At 45.8% G+C, this 21,959-nt stretch overlaps 1 protein-coding gene across 1 annotated transcript in view; it reads right to left on the bottom strand.

Annotated features, from left to right (window-relative positions):
* The window catches only part of LOC112125921 (NACHT, LRR and PYD domains-containing protein 3-like), a 55,023-nt gene that overhangs the window by 18,968 nt on the left and 14,096 nt on the right, over positions 1–21,959 (bottom strand). The window contains exons 4-7 of the mRNA XM_029911224.1: positions 19,600–19,773; positions 16,347–16,517; positions 14,159–14,329; positions 9,098–9,268 (exon numbers count right to left, since the gene is read on the bottom strand). Coding sequence (XP_029767084.1) covers positions 9,098–9,268; positions 14,159–14,329; positions 16,347–16,517; positions 19,600–19,773 — 687 coding nt within the window. The remainder of the gene's footprint in view (positions 1–9,097; positions 9,269–14,158; positions 14,330–16,346; positions 16,518–19,599; positions 19,774–21,959) is intronic.

Below are 21,959 nucleotides of genomic sequence, written 5' to 3' on the forward strand. Positions count from 1 at the left end.
TTTTTTTCCACCACAATGGATGATGTAGTGCGGGCACTGATACAAGCTACGGCGGCCCAGCAGGAGGCTACCCGTGTCCAGGCAGCCGCCCAACAGGAGGCAGTGCGGCTGCAGCAAGAGACTAATCGCCTGCTGATGGACCAGGCTCCTCAAGATCGAGCTATGTTGCGGGAACTGGTAAACCAGGTAAAGTCCCTTACAGAGCTGAATCGCAGCCATGATGGGACGCGGCTCATACGGACCAGCCATTGGCTGCAGAAAATGACACGGGAGGATGATGTAGAGGCATACCTTCTGGCCTTTGAGAGGACAGCCCTACGGGAGGCCTGACCTCGAGATCAGTGGTCTGGCATTCTTGCCCCATTCCTGTGTGGGGAGGCCCAGAAGGCCTACCATAATCTGCCTGAAGAGGCTGCGGCAGACTACCCCCAGCTGAAAGCAGAGATCCTGGCCAGATCTGGGGTAACGACAGCAGTGCGGGCCCAGCAGTATCATGGTTGGAGGTACCAGGAAGACAAAACCCCGCGGTCCCAATTGTATGACCTCATCCATCTCGCACGAAAGTGGTTGCAAACAGAGTCCCGGAGTCCAGAAGAGATACTAGCGGTTCTGGTCATTGACCGATACATGAGGGGACTACCACCAGACCTTTGTGCCTGGGTAAGCCAGAACGAACCCTCCACCTATGATGAGGTTGTCGCCCTGGTAGAGAGGCGAAGGACAGCGAGGGAGCTGACCCGACCAGTTAAGGAAGAGGCACCCCGGGTTAAACTAGCAGCACCAAGCCCTAAAGTTCGGGTGACTGGGCCACCAGGAGGGCCCAGATGGAAAAAGAGAGAGGCTGAAGGCCCATCAGAGGCCACAAAGAGTCGGAGCACTGAGGGAGAAGAGGATCGTGATGTTAGACTGCCCAAACCAAGAGACCGGGGAACGCCTAGGGCTCCATACAGATGTTATGCCTGCGGGGAGTGGGGACACATAGCTGCACAGTGTCCCAATGCTGAGGAGCCTATGCAGTGTAACCTGGGGAACTGGGCAGATCGATGCTCCCTAATCCACCTTGTGGGGGTCTCACTAACCCCACATATGTATACCAGACCAGTGAAACTAAATGGGGTAGGGACTACGGCACTCGTTGATTCGGGGAGTGCTATCACGCTTATCTCAGGGAAGCTCGTGAAGCGTAGTCAGCTGCTGCAGGCTAAACGTACGGGGATAACATGTGTCCATGGGACAGTTAGTTACTACCCCACCATCCCAGTAAAAATCGAGATCCAAGGGAACACTACTGAGGTAGCAGCAGGTGTAGTCCCTAAACTCCCATACCCGGGGCTCATAGGGAGGGACTTCCCAGGGTTTGGAAACTTACTCCCAGTAGGGGGATTGGAGAAAGATGGGAACCCTGAAATTAGTGAGGCATCCACAGCAGACTGTCAACCCCCAATCTTCTCTGAAATATCCCCAGATTTGTTCTCCACTCCCAGACAGGGTAGAAAGACAAAAAGGGAAAGAAGGGCAGCCAAGGCCTTGGGAACCCGAATACTGACCCAAAGCCAGAGGGTCGCTCTTGTAGGTAGGTGGACCCGCGCAGCTGAAAAGGAGGCCACGCAGGAGGGAGAAGCACCTGAGTCTGACCCCCCACCCTAATGTTTCTGAACCAGTAGAGGCAACAGAGACTGGGCCCCTAGATCTTGGGCAGATTAGCCCCGGGAGAGGAAATTTTGGACGGGACCAGGCAGAAGACCCAAGGTATGACAACATTAGGAAGGAAGTGACTGAAATAGATGGGGTCCCCGTGGAAGGGAAAACCCAGGGACCAGGACCCTACTTCATAATGAAGAAGGATCTCTTATACCGGGTTGCACCAGTACAGGGGCAGAAGGTACAGCGGATCCTAGTACCTCAAAAACACCAGAACGCTGTATTAAGTCTTGCTCATAGTCATCTTTTTGGGGGGCATTTGGGGGTAGAGAAGACCCTGGCACGAGTCCTACGACGGTTCTTCTGGCCCGGAGTACATGAAGAAGTGCGGAGGTACTGTGCCTCCTGCCCGGAGTGTCAGCTGCACAGTCCCCATCCCCACTTGAGGGCACCTTTAGTACCCCTTCCCATCATAGAGGTCCCCTTCAAGCGAATAGCCATGGCCCTAGTGGGACCCCTGGAGAAGACGGCTCGGGGCCACCAATATATACTTGTTGTTTTGGACTATGCTACTCGCTACCCAGAAGCCGTCCCCCTGCGGAACACGGCCTCTAAAACCATAGCCAAAGAGCTGGTGGGGATCTTTGCCCGAATGGGGCTACTGAAAGAGATATTAACCGACCAAGGAACCCCATTTATGTCGAAGCTAATGAAGGACCTCTGTATGCTGCTCCATATACATACCCTGAGAACTTCGGTCTACCATCCACAGACTGATGGGTTGGTAGAAAGGTTTAACCGAACCCTCAAGGCTATGATAAGGAAGGTGGTAAGTCGGGATGGGAAGGATTGGGACACCCTACTACCCTACCTTATGTTCGCTATCCGGGAGGTATCACAGGCCTCAACTGGGTTTTCCCCCTTCGAGTTATTATACGGGCGTCACCCCCGTGGCATACTAGATATCGCCAAAGAGATCTGGGAAGGGGAACCCAATGAGGGGAGAAATATAATAGAGCATGTAATGCAGATGCGAGACCGGATAGCCCGGGTTACCCCTATTGTACGGGAACATTTGGAGAAGGCACAGGAGGCCCAGCGAACCCATTACAATCGCCAGGCAAAAGTGCGACAGTTCCAACCAGGGGATCGGGTTATGGTGTTGGTACCCATGGCAGAAAGCAAGCTTCTGGCCCAATGGCAGGGGCCCTATGAGGTGGTTGAACCCGTGGGGGAAGTAACCTACAAGATGTGGCAGCCAGGATGCAGAAAACAAGAACACTTTTATCACGTTAACCTTCTGAAACCCTGGCATGCACAAGAGGCATGCACAATGGTCCAAAAAGACCTAACCCAGGAAAACAAGCCTTCCAAACAGGTGAGAGTGTCTCCCGATTTAACACCAGACCAGAAGAATGAGGTGTCTGAGATGATCTTCCGGAACCAAGATGTGTTCTCGACAAAACCGGGTCGAACAACCGAGACATATCACCACATCGTCACGAACCCTGGGGCCAGAGTAACAATGAGGCCCTATCGGGTGCCAGTGGCAAAAAGGGAGGAAATAAAAGCAGAAGTAAAAAAAATGCTGGAGTTGGGGATCATCGAAGAATCCCACAGTCAGTGGTCCAGCCCAATCGTGCTGGTGCCCAAACCTGATGGCACCACAAGATTTTGCAACGACTTCCGGCGACTAAACGAAGTATCCCAGTTCGACGCGTACCCCATACCTTGCATAGATGAGCTAGTGGACCGTCTGGGTAATGCCCGGTAATTGACTACCCTAGACTTGACAAAGGGGTACTGGCAGATTCCCCTTGCAGAAGACGCAAAGGAAAAGACTGCGTTCTCTACACCAGAGGGTCTTTTTCAATATACTGTCCTCCCTTTTGGACTACATGGGGCCCCAGCTACCTTCCAGCGCCTCATGGACAAGCTATTACGCCCGCATAACAGTTATGCTGCTGCCTACTTGGACGATGTGGTCATTCATACCCCAGACTGGGAAACCCACCTGGAGAAGGTGGAGGCAGTCCTCGATACCTTCAGGCGTGCTGGCCTTACAGCAAACCCTGCCAAGTGCGCTGTAGGGTTTACGGAGGCCAAATATCTTGGCTACATTGTGGGGAAAGGTCTGGTAAAACCCCAAGTGAACAAGTTAGAGGCCATCCAAAATTGGCCCCGACCAAGTCGCAAGAAACAAGTCCAGGCGTTCCTAGGTGTGGTGGGGTATTACCGACGATTTATCCCCCTCTTTGCCACAAGGGCAAGCCCCCTGACAGACCTAGTGAAAGCCCGTGGACCTGATCTGGTGAGATAGTCTGACGCAGCAGAGGAAGCATTCACAGACCTACGGACTGCCCTCTGCAATAACCCCGTACTGATAGCCCCTGATTTCACCAAGGAGTTTATCCTGCAGACGAATGCATCGGAAGTAAGGTTGGGGGCCGTTCTATCACAGATGGTCGGGGAGGAGGAACACCCAATTTTATACCTCAGTCGGAAACTCCTTCCAAGGGAACAAAAATATGCAGTGGTGGAGAGAGAATGCCTCGCTGTAAAATGGGCCATGGAAACATTACGCTACTACCTGCTCGGGCGCAGATTTGTCCTCGTGACCGACCATGCCCCTCTTCAATGGATGCAGCGGAACAAGAAGAACACAAGGGTGACCAGATGGTTCTTATCCCTCCAACCTTTCCAGTTCCGTGTGCAACACAGAGCAGGGAGCCATCATGGCAACGCCGATGGCTTGTCACGTGTGCACTGTCTGGCGTCCCAAGCTGCCCAACCCCTTGGCGTTGAGCAGGGGGGAGGGATATGTGACAGACCCAGACCAGTGGGGTACAGGAGTCTGGTAGAGGGCAAATATACTGGTCACTGGATGAGTAGTTTTCTGTTCCCTGAGTGACCAGAGCAGGGGCTGCACTAGAGTAATCAGGAACCTGCTAGAACCAGTTAAGGCAGGCAGGCTAATTAGGACACCTGGAGCCAATTAAGAAGAAGCTTCTAGAATGAATTAAGGCAGGCTAATCAGGGCACCTGGGTTTTAAAAAGGAGCTCACTTCAGTTTGTGGGGGGAGTGTGAGGAGCTGGGAGCAAGAGGCGCAAGGAGCTGAGAGTGAGAGGGTGTGCTGCTGGAGGACTGAGGAGCACAAGCGTTATCAGACACCAGGAGGAAGGTCCTGTGGTGAGAATAAGGAAGGTGTTTAGAGGAGGCTATGGGGAAGTAGCCCAGGGAGTTGTAGCTGTCATGCAGCTGTTACAGGAGGCACTATAGACAGCTGCAGTCCACAGGGCCCTGGGCTGGAACCCGGCGTAGAGGGCGGGCCCGGGTTCCCCCCAAACCTCCCAATTGACCTGGACTGTGGGTTCTTCCAGAGGGGAAGGTCTCTGGACTGTTCCCCAACCCACATGGTGAATCTCTGAGGCAAGAAAATCCGCCAATAAGTGCAGGACCCACCAAGGTAGAGGAGGAACTTTGTCACAACACGTGTTAGTGAAAGGTTCTGGCAGCTCTCCATTGCTTTTCACTGCATCATGTAGCTACACGTACACCACATGCTGCCCACACTGGTGTGTAGCACAGGCAGGATCAGCCCCAGGCAAACTATGACTTTGGTGCCTCCCCCCACATTCAATATAGAGAAAAATGAGAAGTCTAGAATGAGCTTTTACCTTTATTTACTTGGCATTTGAAATGAACAATGTAAAAATAACTATTTTTATTTTTTTTACTTTTCATTAATCCTAACACAACTATACTGTATAAAAAAATCACTTCCGTCTAATTTGGCGCCCTAGGCAACCACCTAGTTTGCCTATATGGTCGGGTCGGGCCGGCCCTGAGCATAGGTGTAGCCTAAGGGTTACTCCCAGGAGCCTGTGTAAAATCCAGGGCACAGCACCGATCCTAGGAATCTGTGACACACCTCTACAAAGCTCTAGGCCTCTAACCTAAAACTGATGCTACAAAGTCCCAGCAACAACAATTCAAAAAAGGAACTCGTCCATCTACAAAAGCTCCTTCCCACCTTTTCATCGACCTAGGAAGCATCCCTCAGCCCTCTCCAAAACCCCAGTCAAACAGGTGTCTTTAGCAACATGCGCAGAAGGTCACCAAATTCAGGCTATTTTGGACAAAGAGGAAAACAAGTTCCATAGTCCCAGTGCCCTTCTAGAGAGTGCTCTGCCAGCCATCTATTCTCTTTAATAACAAGAGGGATCCAGCTTGGGCGCCCCTGCTGACTGCAGCTGTGGCAGTCTGGTATGGGGGAGAGAGGTGATCCCTAGGTAGTCTGGTCCCAACCCATTTAAAGCTTTATCCCTTGTAAGCAACACCTTAAACTTCACTTGGAGACCAATGGGCAGCAGTGCAGATCCTAGAGCACTGGGGTTATGTGCTCCCAGGGAGATGCCCCACTCAGTAAGCGAACTGTTGTGTGTGCACAAGCTTCAGGCTCCAAATGGTTTAAGGGGTACAGCTACCCATAATACTTTGGCAGTGAGTGGTGGAACTGTAGGCATTGAAAGCCTTTGGATTCCTTTCCACGTGCCCCTGTTATAGCAGTTACCCTGTATTCCACAAAGGGGTGGTCATCCAAGAACAGAACAGGGTGAGTAGGTTGTAGGTGCATTTCTAGTGGGATGGGGGAATTCTTCAATACACAGAAGGAAACGCCTGGGAAATAGTTCACAAGCGCGTTCATTGCTACCATTCTGGTTCCCTCAAGTTTAAGTAAGTGAAGACCATTGCTGCTGGCAAAACTGCTCCGGCTTTCTCAGAAAGTAACCCAGTGCCTTCGATTCTGAACCCCACTGTGAGAGAGTTAGGGCTCTCACCCTGCAGAAATATACTACCCCATTGTTCTCACAGTCACACACCTGGCTACTTCTATTGCTGATGACAGAATCTGATTCGACCAACACCACACAGAGGAGTCAAAGTGAGACTGAAAGAGTCAAGGCTTCCCCCATCCTCCTTTCCTCTCAGCATGTCGGTCCAACCAGCTTACACCTCACACCCACTTACCAGGATGTAATCCACATCCCCTCCAATTCACTTCGGAATGTGGCTCAGTGAATCCCACTGAGACAGAGAGACTCCAGCTGAATCTAATGGGGTATAACCAAGGGCCCAGACAAAAGAAGTTGAGCAAGAAAAGCAACAGATGGGTGTAGAAAGGTGCAGTAGCCCTCCCTTACCTGACCCTATGCATACTTACACCTTCTCCTAGCGCCTTGGCTGTAAGAGATCAGCTCAGACTCCCTTACACAATTGCAGACAAGGTAGAAATAAGTCTAGAGGAGTCTAGATTAGTCAAAGGAATCCTGAGTGTGAGGGTCTCTGATGGCGGACAGCGGAGCCACACAGGCCCTGGGGTTTTCCCTAGTTGAACTATTGCAATATCTTGTTTATGTTTCTGCCAGGACCCGCTATCTTTTTCATTTTCACTCTGCTGATCATGCTTGGAGAAAATGCTTTCTATTTGGCAGTATTAAAGGGTGGGGGATGGACGGAGGAGGATAGGCTCTTTCCTAGCCTCTCCATTCACCAGTTTGAACCCAAGTTATTGATTAGACATTTCCTGCCTTTATGTGAAGAATATCTCCACGGCAGTATTAGATCTCTCAGTGCTAGGATCAACGTTCTTCCCCACAGGCTTCCTATGCTGCCTCCCCAGAAGCCTCTCAACAACAGACTCCTTGAAGGGCTGACTGTCTCAGCTGCAGGTTTGTCCTGATGCTACCTCTGACAGCAGGTGAGGAGGTCAAATCCCCCTTATTAATATTTATTTGATTTGATTTATTTATTTTTACAGCTGGCTCTGGTGACCCATATTTAATTTTCTTATTTCTTCCCAGCTTGTTTGGGAGAGTAGGAGCCAGTGCTCCAATTTTGGGACTGCTGCAGTTCTAAATGAAAGGCCCTCTCTTGGCCATGTTACGTTGATGCTGGATATAAAAGAAGAGGCTTTGAGAAATAACTTGTTCCTGAATTGTTATTAATCTACAATGCTAAGATTTTAAATTCTAAGCAATTGTGAAGGCTGCCTTTGAGGTGTCACACAGAACCCATTATTGTCACACAGAACCCAAATTTGGGTAAGATGCCTCTGAGGCTGGTAGACCAGCTGCCAGCTCTTGCCAAGGCTGTAGATGTCAGATGAGAACTGACAAACTCATAGCTGGAAACCAGACCAGCTCACCTGTGGGGTTAGTGTTAGTCAAGGTACATATAGACTTACAAGAATGTATTTTGGGTCTAGATTCTACGAAATGCTTGTAAGTTGCTGCATGCATTAATCCCACTTGTAACGTCTGTATCCAATGCTGTAAGATATATGTGCTTTGCTTTATAACTATAAAAATGTTTGCTATGAACCTGTGAACCCTGTTGACGGGGGGAGGGATCATTTCCTACCCATTAAGAAGGTCTATCAAAATTAAATGGGCCATTAAGAAACATCACATACAAAGGCTTGGTGAATAGCCCTGTTGCACCCTGGAAATGCCATGTGCAAGACAGCTCATCCCATCACCTTGAAGTCTGGAGTTCTTTTATGAAGAACATAAAACAGAGATCTTCCAGAGGGGTACATCGACTCATCTAGATATTTGCCTCGTTTTACCACAGGCTATATAAAAAGGACTAGCAAAGTCAGTACAAACTAAAATTTCATACAGACAATGACTTGTTTATACTGCTCTATATACTAGAACTGAAATGTAAGTACAATATTTATATTCCAATGAATTTATTTTATTATATGGTAAAAATGAGAAAGTCAGCAATTTTTCAGTAATAGTGTGCTGTGACACTTTTGTATTTATGTCTGATTTTGCAAGCAAGTAGTTTTTAAGTGAAGCTTGGGGGTATGCAAGGGAAATCAGACTCCTGAAGGGGGTGTAGTAGTCTGGAAAGGTTGAGAGCCACTGACCTAGAGAGATTGACAGGCTCAGGAAGAGAGGAGTGAAGGATAAAGTACCTGGGGTGCCCTGTAGATAGTCCCCAGCTAATGACTGTATATGCTTCATTTCTTTTTTTTTGTCCTTTTCCTCTTCTTTCCCCCACCTCCGCTTCACTATTTCTTTGTCTATTTTTTAGGCTTTGCCCCAGGATTACTTCTTGTGATGGTGGTGAAGGATTTGAATGAAGGAAGTTTATTCTAATCAAATTGTGGAAGTCTCCTATAATTCACACTTAGTGAATAAAATAACCTGAGTACCTATAGTGGAACACACTGCATTTAGAGTTGCTGTGTGATCCATCTACTTATCCAGTAAAACATGATAAATGTGCACAGCAAGGGGCGTCTATCCCACTCCTTGGGAAGACGGTGCTTTGCAAGGGTTGTCGGTGCAGTTATAGAGCTGCTTTGCATTCATAGTTGAATAACTGAAGTAGCAATAGTACAACTACAGGCATACACTAAAGGAACCAACTGTTACTTACTTTAGTTTCTGCAGTTTGCAGTGTGGATGTTTCAGTCCCTCACACAGCAGCTGCACTCCTGAATCCTCCAGTTTATTATGTTTCAGGTTCAGCTCAGACAGGGTCTGACTGGTGCTAAGAACAGAAGAGAGGTCCCCACAACAAGCAGCTGTGAGATGGCAATCCCGCAACCTGCAGACAGAATCATACAGAGGGAAACGATCACTTGTTTCCACCCTACTTGCTGCAACTGTCTTGCTGATGTCAGTGTCCATCTGGAATGGGATAGTTCATTCAGAAGAGATCAGTCACAGGGCTCTAGTAGGAGGCTGTGGGTGTGCCAGCTGAGGATGTGAGGAAGATTCCCAGACCTGAGCCATTCTTTTTAGGTGACAGATCTGAGGAACTGTCCCAGATTGAGGTATCATTAGAGGAGGTTTTAGAACAAATTGATAAATTAAACAGCAATAAGTCACCAGGACCAGATGGTATTCATCCAAGAGTTCTGAAGGAACTCAAATGTGAAATTGCAGAACTACTAACTGTAGTCTGTAACCTATCATTTAAATCAGCTTCTGTACCAGTGGACTGGAGGATAACTAATGTGACACCAATTTTTAAAAAGGGCTCCAGAGGTGATCAAAGCAATTACAGGCCTGTAAGCCTGACTTCAGTACTGGGCAAACTGGTTGAAACTATAATAAAGAATAATATTGTCAGACATATAGATGAACATAATTTGTTGGGGAAGAGTCAACATGATTTTTGTAAAGGGAAATCATGCCTCGCCAATCTACTAGAATTCTTTGAGGGGGTCAACAAGCATGTGGACAAAGGGGATCCAGTGGATATAGTATACTTAGATTTTCAGAAAGCCTTTGACAAGGTCCCTCACCAAAGACTCGTAAGCAAAGTAAGCTACCATGGGATAAGAGGGATTGGTTACTGGTTAAAAGATAGGAAACAAAGGGTAGCTATAAATGGTCAGTTTTCAGAATGGAGAGAGGTAAATAATTCAGCTAATGTCTCAGGCCAATACTCCAACATATACAAAGTGTCCAACATTCAAATTTGAGACTAAGGGTCATAGTCCTGCTTCACTGAAAGCAATGGGAATTTCTACTTAGACAATTCAAAATGTGTACAAATGTCTCCAGACCACATTTGCAATTAATATACAATATGCCAAATATTCTTGTAATGACTCCTATCTTAACCCTTGCTGGTGGATGCATTGGTGCTATTTTTTGCTTCACTAACATCAAATATTTGACAAACATCAGTACTGCTAAAGGTAATTCTGCAATCTCTATCTAAAAGTAATGGGAAATATGAAATGAGGATTACTGAATATTATATATATTATATCAACAAAAATTGATTTGTGATGTCTTAAATCCCTTTTTTAAAGTGTTTTAAGGAGGCTTGGGAATAGTTTTCAAATATTTTACTGAAATCTGTACATTTTAGCTAATTACAGGTGGGATTTTCAAGATCGATCAGTGTTGGCCTAATTCTTACCATTAATTTAGAACAACGGAAGTGACTTCAATGAGAGAAGAGATAGTTCAACATCAAACACCTATAAAAATCCCATTCTAAAGTGATTGTATTGTTTTGGGTTTAGTGACAGATGAAGACAGACATTGGTGCAATAGGGAAGAGGTAAATTTGAAGGCTGTCAAAAACTATAACGTAAGTTAACTAGGCTGGCCATAATTTAGGGGTAACTTGTGCCATGGCAGAAAAGAATAGGATAAACTTGCTCCTGGAGCAATTTGTTTCTCTCTTTTAAAAAAGGGAGAAAGATCTCCACCCCATTTGACTGATCTTCACTGCTTTCTTGTGTCGTGCCCAGGGCTCTTTTTTAACCATGGGATTCAGACAGGAGAATGCTACACTGAAGTAAGAGACATAAATGAAGTCCTTTGCCTGACTTTCTTGCTAAGCTTTGAGGAAATGATTACTTGGGGCATGCTCATATAATCCTAATGGAAGCAAAACACCCACTGAAGTCAATGGAAGTACTGCCTGAATTAAGACTGCTTTGTATAGCATACAAATTGGGAAAGAACAATGCTCTAAAGGTCAAACTGCCAATATCTAGTCACAAAAGGATCTGGTTAGAAATGGCCTAGGGTGGGTGAAACCCTATTGTACCTATTTATTGTATTTTACATCTTAGCGGACTATATAAATAGATGTTTTTGTTCAGTAATCCTCATCCAACATTTGTGGTAAATTGCAAGCCACAAGTGGTCAAGCAGTTATTGTTTTTCACCATGGTATTCACTGGTTAAAGAAAATACATACACTATGTCATTTATTGGCTATCAAAAGGCTGAACTACTAAATCTAACTAAGAAATCTAGATAAGTATTAACATTTTCTAATCTTACCAGTTAATCCATGCACATTTCTTTTTTTGTAATGAGAACAAAGAGGCACATTCTGAAAAACTAGCTAATCGTGTTAGCTGAAAAATGAGGAAAACTCATTGTGAAAATCATCATGAAAATGGTGAGAGTAATTAACCGTGAGAGTGATTAACCAGTGGAACAATTTACCAAGGGCCCCGGTGGATTCTCCATCACTAACACTTTTAAAATCAAGATTGGATATTTCTCTAAAAGATCTGCTTTGGGAATTATTTTTGGGGAAGTTCTATGGCCAGGGTTATACAGGAGATCAGACTAGATGGTCACAGTGATCCCTTCTGTCCTTGGAGTTATAAGAACGTCCATTCTGAGTCAGACCAATGGTCCATCTAGACCAGCATCCTGTCTTCTGACAGCGGCCAATGCCAGATTTCAGAGGGAACGAACAGAACAGGTAATAGATGAATCAATGACAAAATGTTTCCTTCCCTCCCACCCCCCAAACTTTGAAACAGTTCTATTGGCTAATCATTTTTTATTACAAAATTACTGGTACTTTTTAAGAGATCAATACAGTAGTTCTAACTCTGGAAAATGAAGGCAATGATAGTCTTGCCAGAGTAAGTACTGTAGGATTGGACCTTTTTAAATAAGCCCAGGGATGTTTTTTTTCTATTAACATTGCTTGGACAATCCTAGACAATTCCTTTAACCAATGAGAAATAACTAAGCATAGGAAAATGTGGTCTGAATATCAGGAAAATTTTCCTAACAGTGAGATTTATTAGACTGTGAAATGGTCATCCAATGGAAGTTGTGGAAGACTCATCACTCGACAAAGCATTGAAGAATATACTGTAAAGAGAAATCCTGCATTGGCAGGGGAAAGGGATAAGATGACCTAGTAGTAGTTCTGCACATCTTATTTCTTAAGGTTCTGTGATTCGTTATATCCTCCAGGGTAAGTAAAAGAATGCGCCACAAAGACAAAGAATCAAATTTTGCCACCCTTACTCATGTTGAGTAGTATCTTACTCTTCAATTAATGGAACTACTCGAGGAGTAAACTGCTACTCAACATGAGTAAAGGTGGTTGAATGTGGCCCAAAATAAAGCCAAATTCAAATGACACCCAAGAAGAATTTGATCCATATAGCCTCCTAAAGTAAAACTGTAACTACCAAGATTTAGCTAAGAATGGCATATTATTATGGGAAATAGTAAATAATAGGCAGTGACTATTCATGTAATGGCATGTTAATAATATACGTTTTAGCAAAGTGACTATGCAGAAAACAGATGTATAAAACTTTGGGCATAAATGGTTTTAATAAAACAATACAAATTGCAAGTATTGTTAATACTGGCAATAAGAGTCTAAAGGTGGCACAACCGTAGGGGCTGAGAAAGACACAAATTAATAGCACCTACTTATTGTTTTGAATGATCACATTTTAGACTTCCTAGTGTTTTTCATCTAAGTGATAGTCATTAGCTGCTGCACAGAGAATTTTCTCTATTTGCATCAAAGCCATGAGATATTGTTTTTAAAAATTCTCTGGCCCCATTGGTTTATGCAACCTCTGTACTTCATTTAACACACCCATTTTTCCAGCTTGACAGGCAGAAAAAAGACTGTTGATAGAAACAGCCTTGCCAGGTGTGAGCCCATACTACAGCTCAATGGTTACTGCAAAGGACCTTGCTTTTTTTCCTGCGACCGTGAGACAACTTTATTTTGTTAACGTAACTTTGTCACACTATTCGATACACCATTAAATAAAACCATTTCAGGCCTATATCCCATATATGCACATGACTGCAAATAATTGCTGCTGCAAAAACTCTGCATAACTTCCCAGAAATTCCCTTTTTGCTACCTGAATGGTATGCATAGTTCACATCCTAAACTGCAAGCTCCTTGGGGAAAGGTCCTTCTCTTGTCTCTCTGAAAAGCACCATAAATACTTATGGCACCATAAGACCATAAAAACGGCCATACTGGGTCAGACCAATGATCCATCTAGCCCAGTATCCTGTCTTCCGGCAGTGGCTGGTGCCAGATGCTTCAGAGGGAAAGAACAGAACAGGACAATTACTGAGTGATCTATCCCCAGCTTCTGGCAAATAGAGGCTAGGAACACCCAGAACATGAGGGTACATCCCTGACCATCCGTGTCCTGCCTGGAGTTCCCAGAAGCCTCTGGCCGCCTGGCCCTTTGGAAGTTTCACCTGCCTTTGGAGCCCCCCCGCCCCAGTTCCCCAGGAGTTCTCTTGGCTGTGCTTCAAGAGGTGCTTGAGGATGCAGGGGAGCAGGAGTGCCCAACTGGTGGAGGGAGCCCTTGGAGACCCACCTGCCCTCCCCTCTCACTGCACACTGAGGGGACTTGGCTGTGGCAGGCAGATCCCATGCACACAGCTGCTGAGGGAGGAGGGACTCTGGCCAGCTCTGGAGCGCAGAGACCAGTATACAGTTTGGGGTGAGGGGGCCCTGCACACACATCCCAATCTCCACCTGTGGCTGGCCCGACTAACCCCCACTGCACCCCATTTTCCCCAGGCTTTGCGCCATGGGTGGCTGCCCACTTGCCCCGCCCTGGCTTGGCCAGAGAATGGCAGGTGCAGGTGCAGTAACTCTTCCTGTTGGATTTACAGCGCTACCGTACTAACCAACACAGACTTAAGGAGACCTGCTGGTACTCACTTTATTTTCTGCAGTTTGCAGTTTGGATGTTTCAGTGCCTCGCACAGCAGCTGCACTCCGGAGTCTTCCAGTCTGTTATCCTGGAGGTTCAGCTCTGCCAGGGTCTGGCTGGTGCTAAGAGCAGAGGAGAGATCCCCACAACAAGCAGTTGTGAGCCTGCACAACCCCAACCTGCATGAAATTATGACAGAGTTAAAAAAAAAAAAAGCTACTTTCCTCTCCGTTTCCCTCACAGATGTCTGTGTGCATCTAGAAAGATTCTGTATTCTGGGAAAGCAGGGAGAGCTCACGACACTCTGACAATAGGCAGTGGCAATATAAAGGTGAAAGGCCCCTTGTGTGGATTTCTTCCATGCACACCTGCTGGGGAGGGGTCAGCAAAAGAAATATCGAGCAATGCCTTCACTGCTGCCACTGCAACTGGTCATAGCTGCCGCCCTTCACCCTGTGTCACAGCCTGCTGCTGCACTGTCATTCACTCCGCTGCTGCCGTTTGCATTCACGCCACCACACTGTCATCTGCACAGTCACCTCCTGCTGCTCCTGCTTCTCCACTGTGACCTCTGTGAGATGGTCTTTTGAGGTTTCACCCAACTCCCAGTATTTTCAGCGCTCAGTGGGGGAACCTCAGGCTGGGCAGTCTTTCACAGAAATGCTGCCCCACAGCCTAGCACTTACACCCAATATGTCAGCTCTAGCAATCACTTAGCAAAACAAGAGACTCCCAGTGGATCCTAATTAACTATCTTTAAACAGGGGAGAGGGGCAGGTCAAATGTTGCCTTATGACCCTTCGACAGAGCCCGCACCTCCAGACACGAACACTTGTCCCTGGCCCAGCCTTTCACTCTCCACTGGAATTTGGCACCCAAGCCCCCTGCTTAGCGAGTTCAGTTCAGTTGAGGGTGATCCCCTCATTCAGGCAGGCTAAGTACAGTTCTGCTGCCCTTCACTTATACAATAAGGATAACAACATTTCATTGCCCCAGCATTTAATATGAAAGTGATTTGTAACCCAACACCAGCCAACGCTGATCACTTGGGCAGCACAGCTCTGGCTGCTGGATACCTTGGCAGAATAAGAGTGTTTATGTAAATACAGTCTGGTCTTAAAGCCCACACACACACCCCTGGTTCATCGTTAGCTGTCAGGGTATAGCCCATTCAAACCTTGCTTACATTTAGGACTAGAGCAGAGATAGATGGGGAGAGAAGCCACTCAGACTTCCAAGCAGAGGATCTAATGTTCTTGGCTGAGAATGGGGGTCCCTGCATTAGGGGTAGGTGGCTTTAACCCCAAACCTCCAATGATGAATAGCAACTGCATCAGAAGGAGGCTAATTTTTCAATTCACTCTGTAGGTGTTTTTGGAACTCGGTTTTCAAGAGAGCTCAGCATTCATCCTGCAGGTCCTCTGAAGCACGGGGCAGAAGCATCACAATGGAGCTGCTGAGAGCTGAGCTCATTTGAAAATCTGACCCCAAGTCAACAGAGTCCCCCAGAATCTCACAAGTATTGGAAACAGGCTTCTGCCTTGGAAACAGAAGAAATTAGCAGAAATGTATTGAAACAGAAAAGGGAAGAGCCAGCGCTTTCCCCAAAGGGCTTAGGGTTTTTTATAATGAATCCATTTGTATCTGCCCTGTTTGTAACTAAACACCCATTCCCAATTGAGTGTATCAGCTCAGAAAGGATGATTCAGAATCTTCAGGGTCCTGAGGCCTCCTTGGCTATTATTGATTTTATATGAAAAGATCAAGGTGTCAAAAGTCATTAAAACAGTCTATAAAATATATTGGAATAGTAAGAGTAAACTCTTCTTAATGAATGCATTTTATTAGGAGTTGGAGTTTTTTGAGAGACTAGCGGGCACTGTGCAGATATCTTGCACTCTGGAGCCAATAATATTTTTAAACAAACTCTTAATAAAATGCGGTATGTATTTATTGCCCAAAGGACTGTGGAGCCAAGTATCTGGCGTGGGCCCACCTTGACTTAAAGTTTCCATTTTCCAAAGAGGGCAGACTGGGTGCATGCTGTGAGCTATTGATGGGGATTCTAGAGAGACACTGAACTCAGTTTCTCCATGAAGTTGCAGGGAGTAAACATCAGACAGCAGCCATACATCCTGTCCCACGCTTTACAGAAAGTAACACCTGTAAATACTAAGGAGGCCAAACATTGCTTACCCCAGTCTCTGCAGTCTGCAGTTTGGATGTTTCAGTGCCTCACACAGAAGCTGCACTCCAGATTCTTGCAGTTCATTTATGCCCATGTCCAGCTCTATCAGTCTCTGGCTGGTTTTGAGAACAGCAGCAAGATCCTTACAGCTAACATGTGTGATATTGCAATAATTTAACCTGCAGGACATAAATGCAAAGAAGTGAGATAACTGCCTGAAAGGAACAGTTGTGATGAACCCGGAAAGAGGCCCTCCAAAAAAATCTTGTCTTGAAAATAGCCACAGGGCTGGTTTAGTAGTCAAGATTTTTGAGGTAGTTTAAGTGAGATACAGTCCCACTAAAATAATCATGTAACATCCAAATTTTACACTTCTTATAAAACTTTTTTTTTTAAATACACACATACTTGGGCTCAAACTATGGCTCTGATCCTACTATTACTCTCTTGGGATCAATCATGGATAATTTCCACCACACACTTTCCTTTTGGGGAAGCAATAATTAAAAAGCTATTCAGGGACTGGGGTAGAATTTATGGGGCATGGTGGGGCCAGGAGGAGGGCAGAGCTGGTAGCTAAAGTGGCAGATCATTTCCCTCCCACAGGTGCCCTCCAATCATGCCCCCTCACTAACACCTCTTCCTCAAGAAACTGCTACAAGTCAGGCATAGGCACCAACTCTGTGAGTGCTCCAGGGCTCATGCACCCATAGAAAAAAAATAGTGGGGGTGGTCCGCATGTTCTTTGCTCTCTCTACTGGGAGTCACCTTACAGCTGTTGGGGGGTGTACTCAGCCAGGAGGCAAAGGAGAGTGGAGACTTCATTCCTTCTTCCCTGCCAATATGCTGCCTCTCCAAAGCCTTCTCTGGTGGGGGGGCACCAGAGGTCTACCTGTCCCTTCCAATTTGGGGAGAAGAAAGTTACTTTTGAGGGGCAAGATAAATGAGACACATAGAGCCCCTAGCAAGGTGGGAGTGGGGAAATAGGGGGACATGCAGAACCCCTGACATGGGGGAAGGGCACGTAGAACCCCTGGCATGGTAGGGAGAATGGGGAACCCTGGTATAGGAGATGGGGGGAAAGGAGGGGAACATATGGAGCCCCCTGGTATGGGGGAGGGGGATATGGAGGACACTGCTTTGGTGAGAGGGAGAATGAGACACTCTGGAATCAGGAGGGCGGATAGAGGGCATACACAGACACCCTGGCAAGAGGGAGGGTGTAGGGTGGGGTTGCAGAAATTCCTAAAATAGATGGGGATGGGAGAGTGGCACCTGGGAGGGCAGGAAATGGAGGGATGCAAGGAGCCCCTGGGTGTCTGCAATCAGCTCAGCTACAGAAGGTATGGAGTGTGTGACACTCTAGTTATTAATATTACAAACCACACATTTTAAAACAGATAGCTTTGAAATGAAATGAAAACCTGAAGGCAAAATTAGGAGGGGGGAACCCAATGTAGTCTAAAAATTGTTTGCTTTACACCTGTCAGGAATGAAAGTAGGGGCTTGGATGAGCATGTAAAATAAAATACATTTCAACCGCTGCTTAAATTAAAAAGTTTCCCATGCTGGTTACTGTAGTTTCTCAGCCCTGGTTCCACAGGGCGTGAATCTCTATTTAAGAATCAGACTCAAAGTATTTTGGATGTATAGAACAAGCTGCAGGATCAAACTCAGTCAACAAGGTGTGTGTGCCATTAGCTATTCAAAACCAATTATTCTGTGTTTAACCAGTGAAGCACAGGGTCTACTTGATCAACTAACAAATCCAGTTACTGCTGCAGATCTGTAGGTCTCACTCCTCAGGAAGGGACAGAAAGTTGCAAGTGCACTGAGCAGGGGGAGCTGAAGCTCAGTGGTGACTCCTCCTAAAGCAAGGGGGATGGAAGGAATTTGGAAAGTGGCTGTGATGGTGACTGCTCTGAGAAGGGAAATCACTGACAGATGTCTTCTTTCACTACATATATATCTTACTTTGATTGCAGATTAGAGAAGCCACCAGGAGCCGAGTGTATAATGGAGAGTGGCACCTTCTTGTCCTCAACAGGTAAGAGGCTAAAAATCACCGACAGACATCGAGAATAAAAGGAGAATAGAAACAGCCATGAGATAAGTCCTAGCCATGTAACTGACTGGCAAAGCTTTGAGATAGATGGGGACAGAAGCACCTCAGCCCTCCTGATGTTCTTGGGAGAGTACAAGGGACACTGTATTAGGGGTTGGGGGCTTTAACCCCAAACCTCCAATGATGGGCGGCCACTATTGCAAAAGGAAGCTGGTTTTGCAGCTCACTCTGCTGGTGCTTTAGGGAAAGATTTTCAAGAGAATTCCACATCCAACATGCAGATCTTTTGAAACATGAGGCAGATGTGTCACAGTGGGAGCTTCTGGGTCTTTTGAAAACCTGGCCCCAAATCTCCTGAGTTTCCCAGGATCTCACAGGTCGGGGTGGAATCTTGTGCTTTGAAAGAAAAGGAGGAGAGCAATGTATTGAAATAGAAAAAGAAAGATCCATAGTTTTCCCCAAAGGGTTGGGTTTTTTTACAATGAGCCCAGCACTGGCACCTGCTTTTCCCTGCCCAGTTTGTAACTGTAAACATACATCCCCATTCCCAGCAAGCTGCACTTCAAAGGGTGTTTCTCCAAACTGCTGATGTGTCTCAGCTGAAAGCAACTTTGGCCCCTGCCCTGGAAAATTCAAAGGCAGGAGCCAGTATGGCTGGGGCTGAAGCTGAAACCCAGACTGAGTATTTCAGCTCAGATGGGGAGATTTAGATCCAGATCCTGGGACCTCTTTTGCTTTCATTGGTTTTAAAATAGAAAATTAAGATATTAAAAGTCATTAAAGTGATTTATAATGTAGGCTGTTAGATCTCATTCTTACCTTTCAGCTATTAAAAAATGGTTTGTTTAAAAAATTAAATATTTATTCCCCAAAGGCCACAGGCTGTGGAGCTAAAGGGTAAGGGTGAGCTCTTTTTAATAAAATGTATCTTATTAAGAGTTGGTTGAAAACTCGTGTGTGCATGTGCGCACACGAATGCATGTATTCCGCTGGTCTTTGAGGAGCTGGATGTGGAGCCAGTTCTCTGGTGTGGGCCAGGGAGGCTGAGTGCGTGTTGTGAGCCATTAATGCTAGTGCTGGAGAGGCACTGAAATCTCAGCTTTTCCAGGTAACTGCAGGGAGCAGCCACAGACCGCATCGAGCACTTTACATAAAGGACATGTATAAATACACAGAGGAAGTCAAATGTTACTTACTTCAGACTCTGTAATTTGCAGGTTGGATGTATCAGTCCCTCACACAGCAACTGCACTCCGGGATCTCTCAGATAATGATTATAACTCAGATCCAGCTCAGTCAGGCTCTGGCTGGTTCTGAGAGCAGCAGCAAGATCTGTACAGCCATCATCTGAGACTTTGCAGCTCTTCAAGCTACAGCAGAGAGAAATGCAGAGATGAGTGAGCCAGCATGAACAGGGCTTATAACACTGGTCTACAATTTTTGAGAAGTCGTCTACTTCAGAGATAAAATGTGCTATTTATTATGTATTTTGATGTGCTGAATTCAAATATGACAATTAAAACAACTGATTGGCTACTGTTTCTAAGATATTTAAGTTTTTACATTTTATGTCTATGTATATTGTGTAGATAGTAGAGTTTTAATCATAAATTGTAAACCTAGGTCTTTTCATGTGTTTATGGTTGCTTTACATGATAATATTTCACCTGTCCTGTTTATGTAACACTTTAAAAATCAGCAAAAGGGTTATATCAATAAAATGTATTATGAAACAAAAGGCAAAAAACTATTATGTACATAGTTTAGTCCTATTCAGTGTCTACTCGGCGCTTCTTGGCTTGTCTCTTGTATTCATTAAATGGAGCATCTCTTGTCACTGTCCAGCAATAGTCTGCAAGCATTGATGGGCTCCATTTGCCCTGATAGCGTTTCTCCATTGTTGCAATGTCCTGGTGAAATCGCTCGCCGTGCTCGTCGCTCACTGCTCCGCAGTTCGGTGGAAAAAAATCTAGATGAGAGTGCAAAAAAATGTATCTTTAGTGACATGTTGCAACCAAGGCTTTTGTATGCCTTGAGGAGGTTTTCCACCAACAACCTGTAGTTGTCTGCCTTGTTGTTTCTGAGAAAATTTATTGACACTAACTGGAAGGCTTTCCATGCCGTCTTTTCCTTGCCACGCAGTGCATGGTCAAATGCATCATCTCGAAGAAGTTCACGAATCTGAGGACCAACAAAGACACCTTCCTTTATCTTAGCTTCACTTAACCTTGGAAATTTTCCACGGAGGTACTTGAAAGCTGCTTGTGTTTTGTCAATGGCCTTGACAAAGTTCTTCATCAGACCCAGCTTGGGTGGTAACAAAATCTTCCTTGATTCAACAAGTGGTGGATGCTGAACACTTTTCCTCCCAGGCTCCAATGACTGTCGGAGTGGCCAATCTTTCTTGATGTAGTGGGACTCTCTTGCACGACTATCCCATTCGCAGAGAAAACAGCATTACTTTGTGTATCCAGTCTGCAGACCAAGCAAGAGAGCAACAACCTTCAAATTGCCACAAAGCTGTCACTGATGTTGGTCATAGTTTATGCAACTCAAAAGTTGTTTCATGTTGTCATAGGTTTCCTTCATATGGACTGCATGACCAACTGGAATTGATGGCAAAACATTGCCATTATGCAGTAAAACAGCATTAAGACTTGTCTTCGATAAATCAATGAACAGTCTCCACTCATCTGGATCGTGAACGATGTTGAGGGCTGCCATCACACCATCGATGTTGTTGCAGGCTACAAGATCACCTTCTGTGAAGAAGAATGGGACAAGATCCTTTTGACGGTTACGGAACATGGAAACCCTAACATCACCTGCCAGGAGATTCCACTGCTGTAGTCTGGAGCCCAACAGCTCTGCCTTACTCTTGGGTAGTTCCAAATCCCTGACAAAGTCATTCAGTTCACCTTGTGTTATGAGGTGTGGTTCAGAGGAGGAGGATGGGAGAAAATGTGGGTCCTGTGACATTGATGGTTCAGGACCAGAAGTTTCATCCTCTTCCTCTTCCTCGTCTGACTCAAGTGAGAATGATTCTGGTGCATCAGGAACCGGCAGTCCTTCTCCGTGGGGTACTGGGCGTATAGCTGATGGAATGTTTGGATAATGCACAGTCCACTTTTTCTTCTTTGACACACCTTTCCCAACTGGAGGCACCATGCAGAAGTAACAATTGCTGGTATGATCTGTTGGCTCTCTCCAAATCATTGGCACTGCAAAAGGCATAGATTTCCTTTTCCTTTTCCTGTTCAACCACTGGCGAAGATTTGTTGCACAAGTGTTGCAGCATATGTGTGGGGCCCACCTCTTGTCCTGATCTCCAATTTTGCAGCCAAAATAAAGGTGATAGGCTTTCTTAACCATAGTGGTTATACTGCGCTTTTGTGATGCAAAAGTCACTTCACCACAAACAGTGCAGAAGTTATCTGCACTGTTCACACAAGTACGAGGCATCTCTGCTCACTTTGGCTAAACAGAAATGTGTCCCTTTGCAAAATCAAACACTGACAAATAAGAGAGCACGACACTGTATGATTTCTAGAGCTGA

Source organism: Terrapene carolina, unplaced genomic scaffold (assembly GCF_002925995.2).
Source record: "Terrapene carolina triunguis isolate 2854851 unplaced genomic scaffold, T_m_triunguis-2.0 Scaffold90, whole genome shotgun sequence".
In the NCBI taxonomy this organism is placed as follows: domain Eukaryota; kingdom Metazoa; phylum Chordata; order Testudines; family Emydidae; genus Terrapene; species Terrapene triunguis.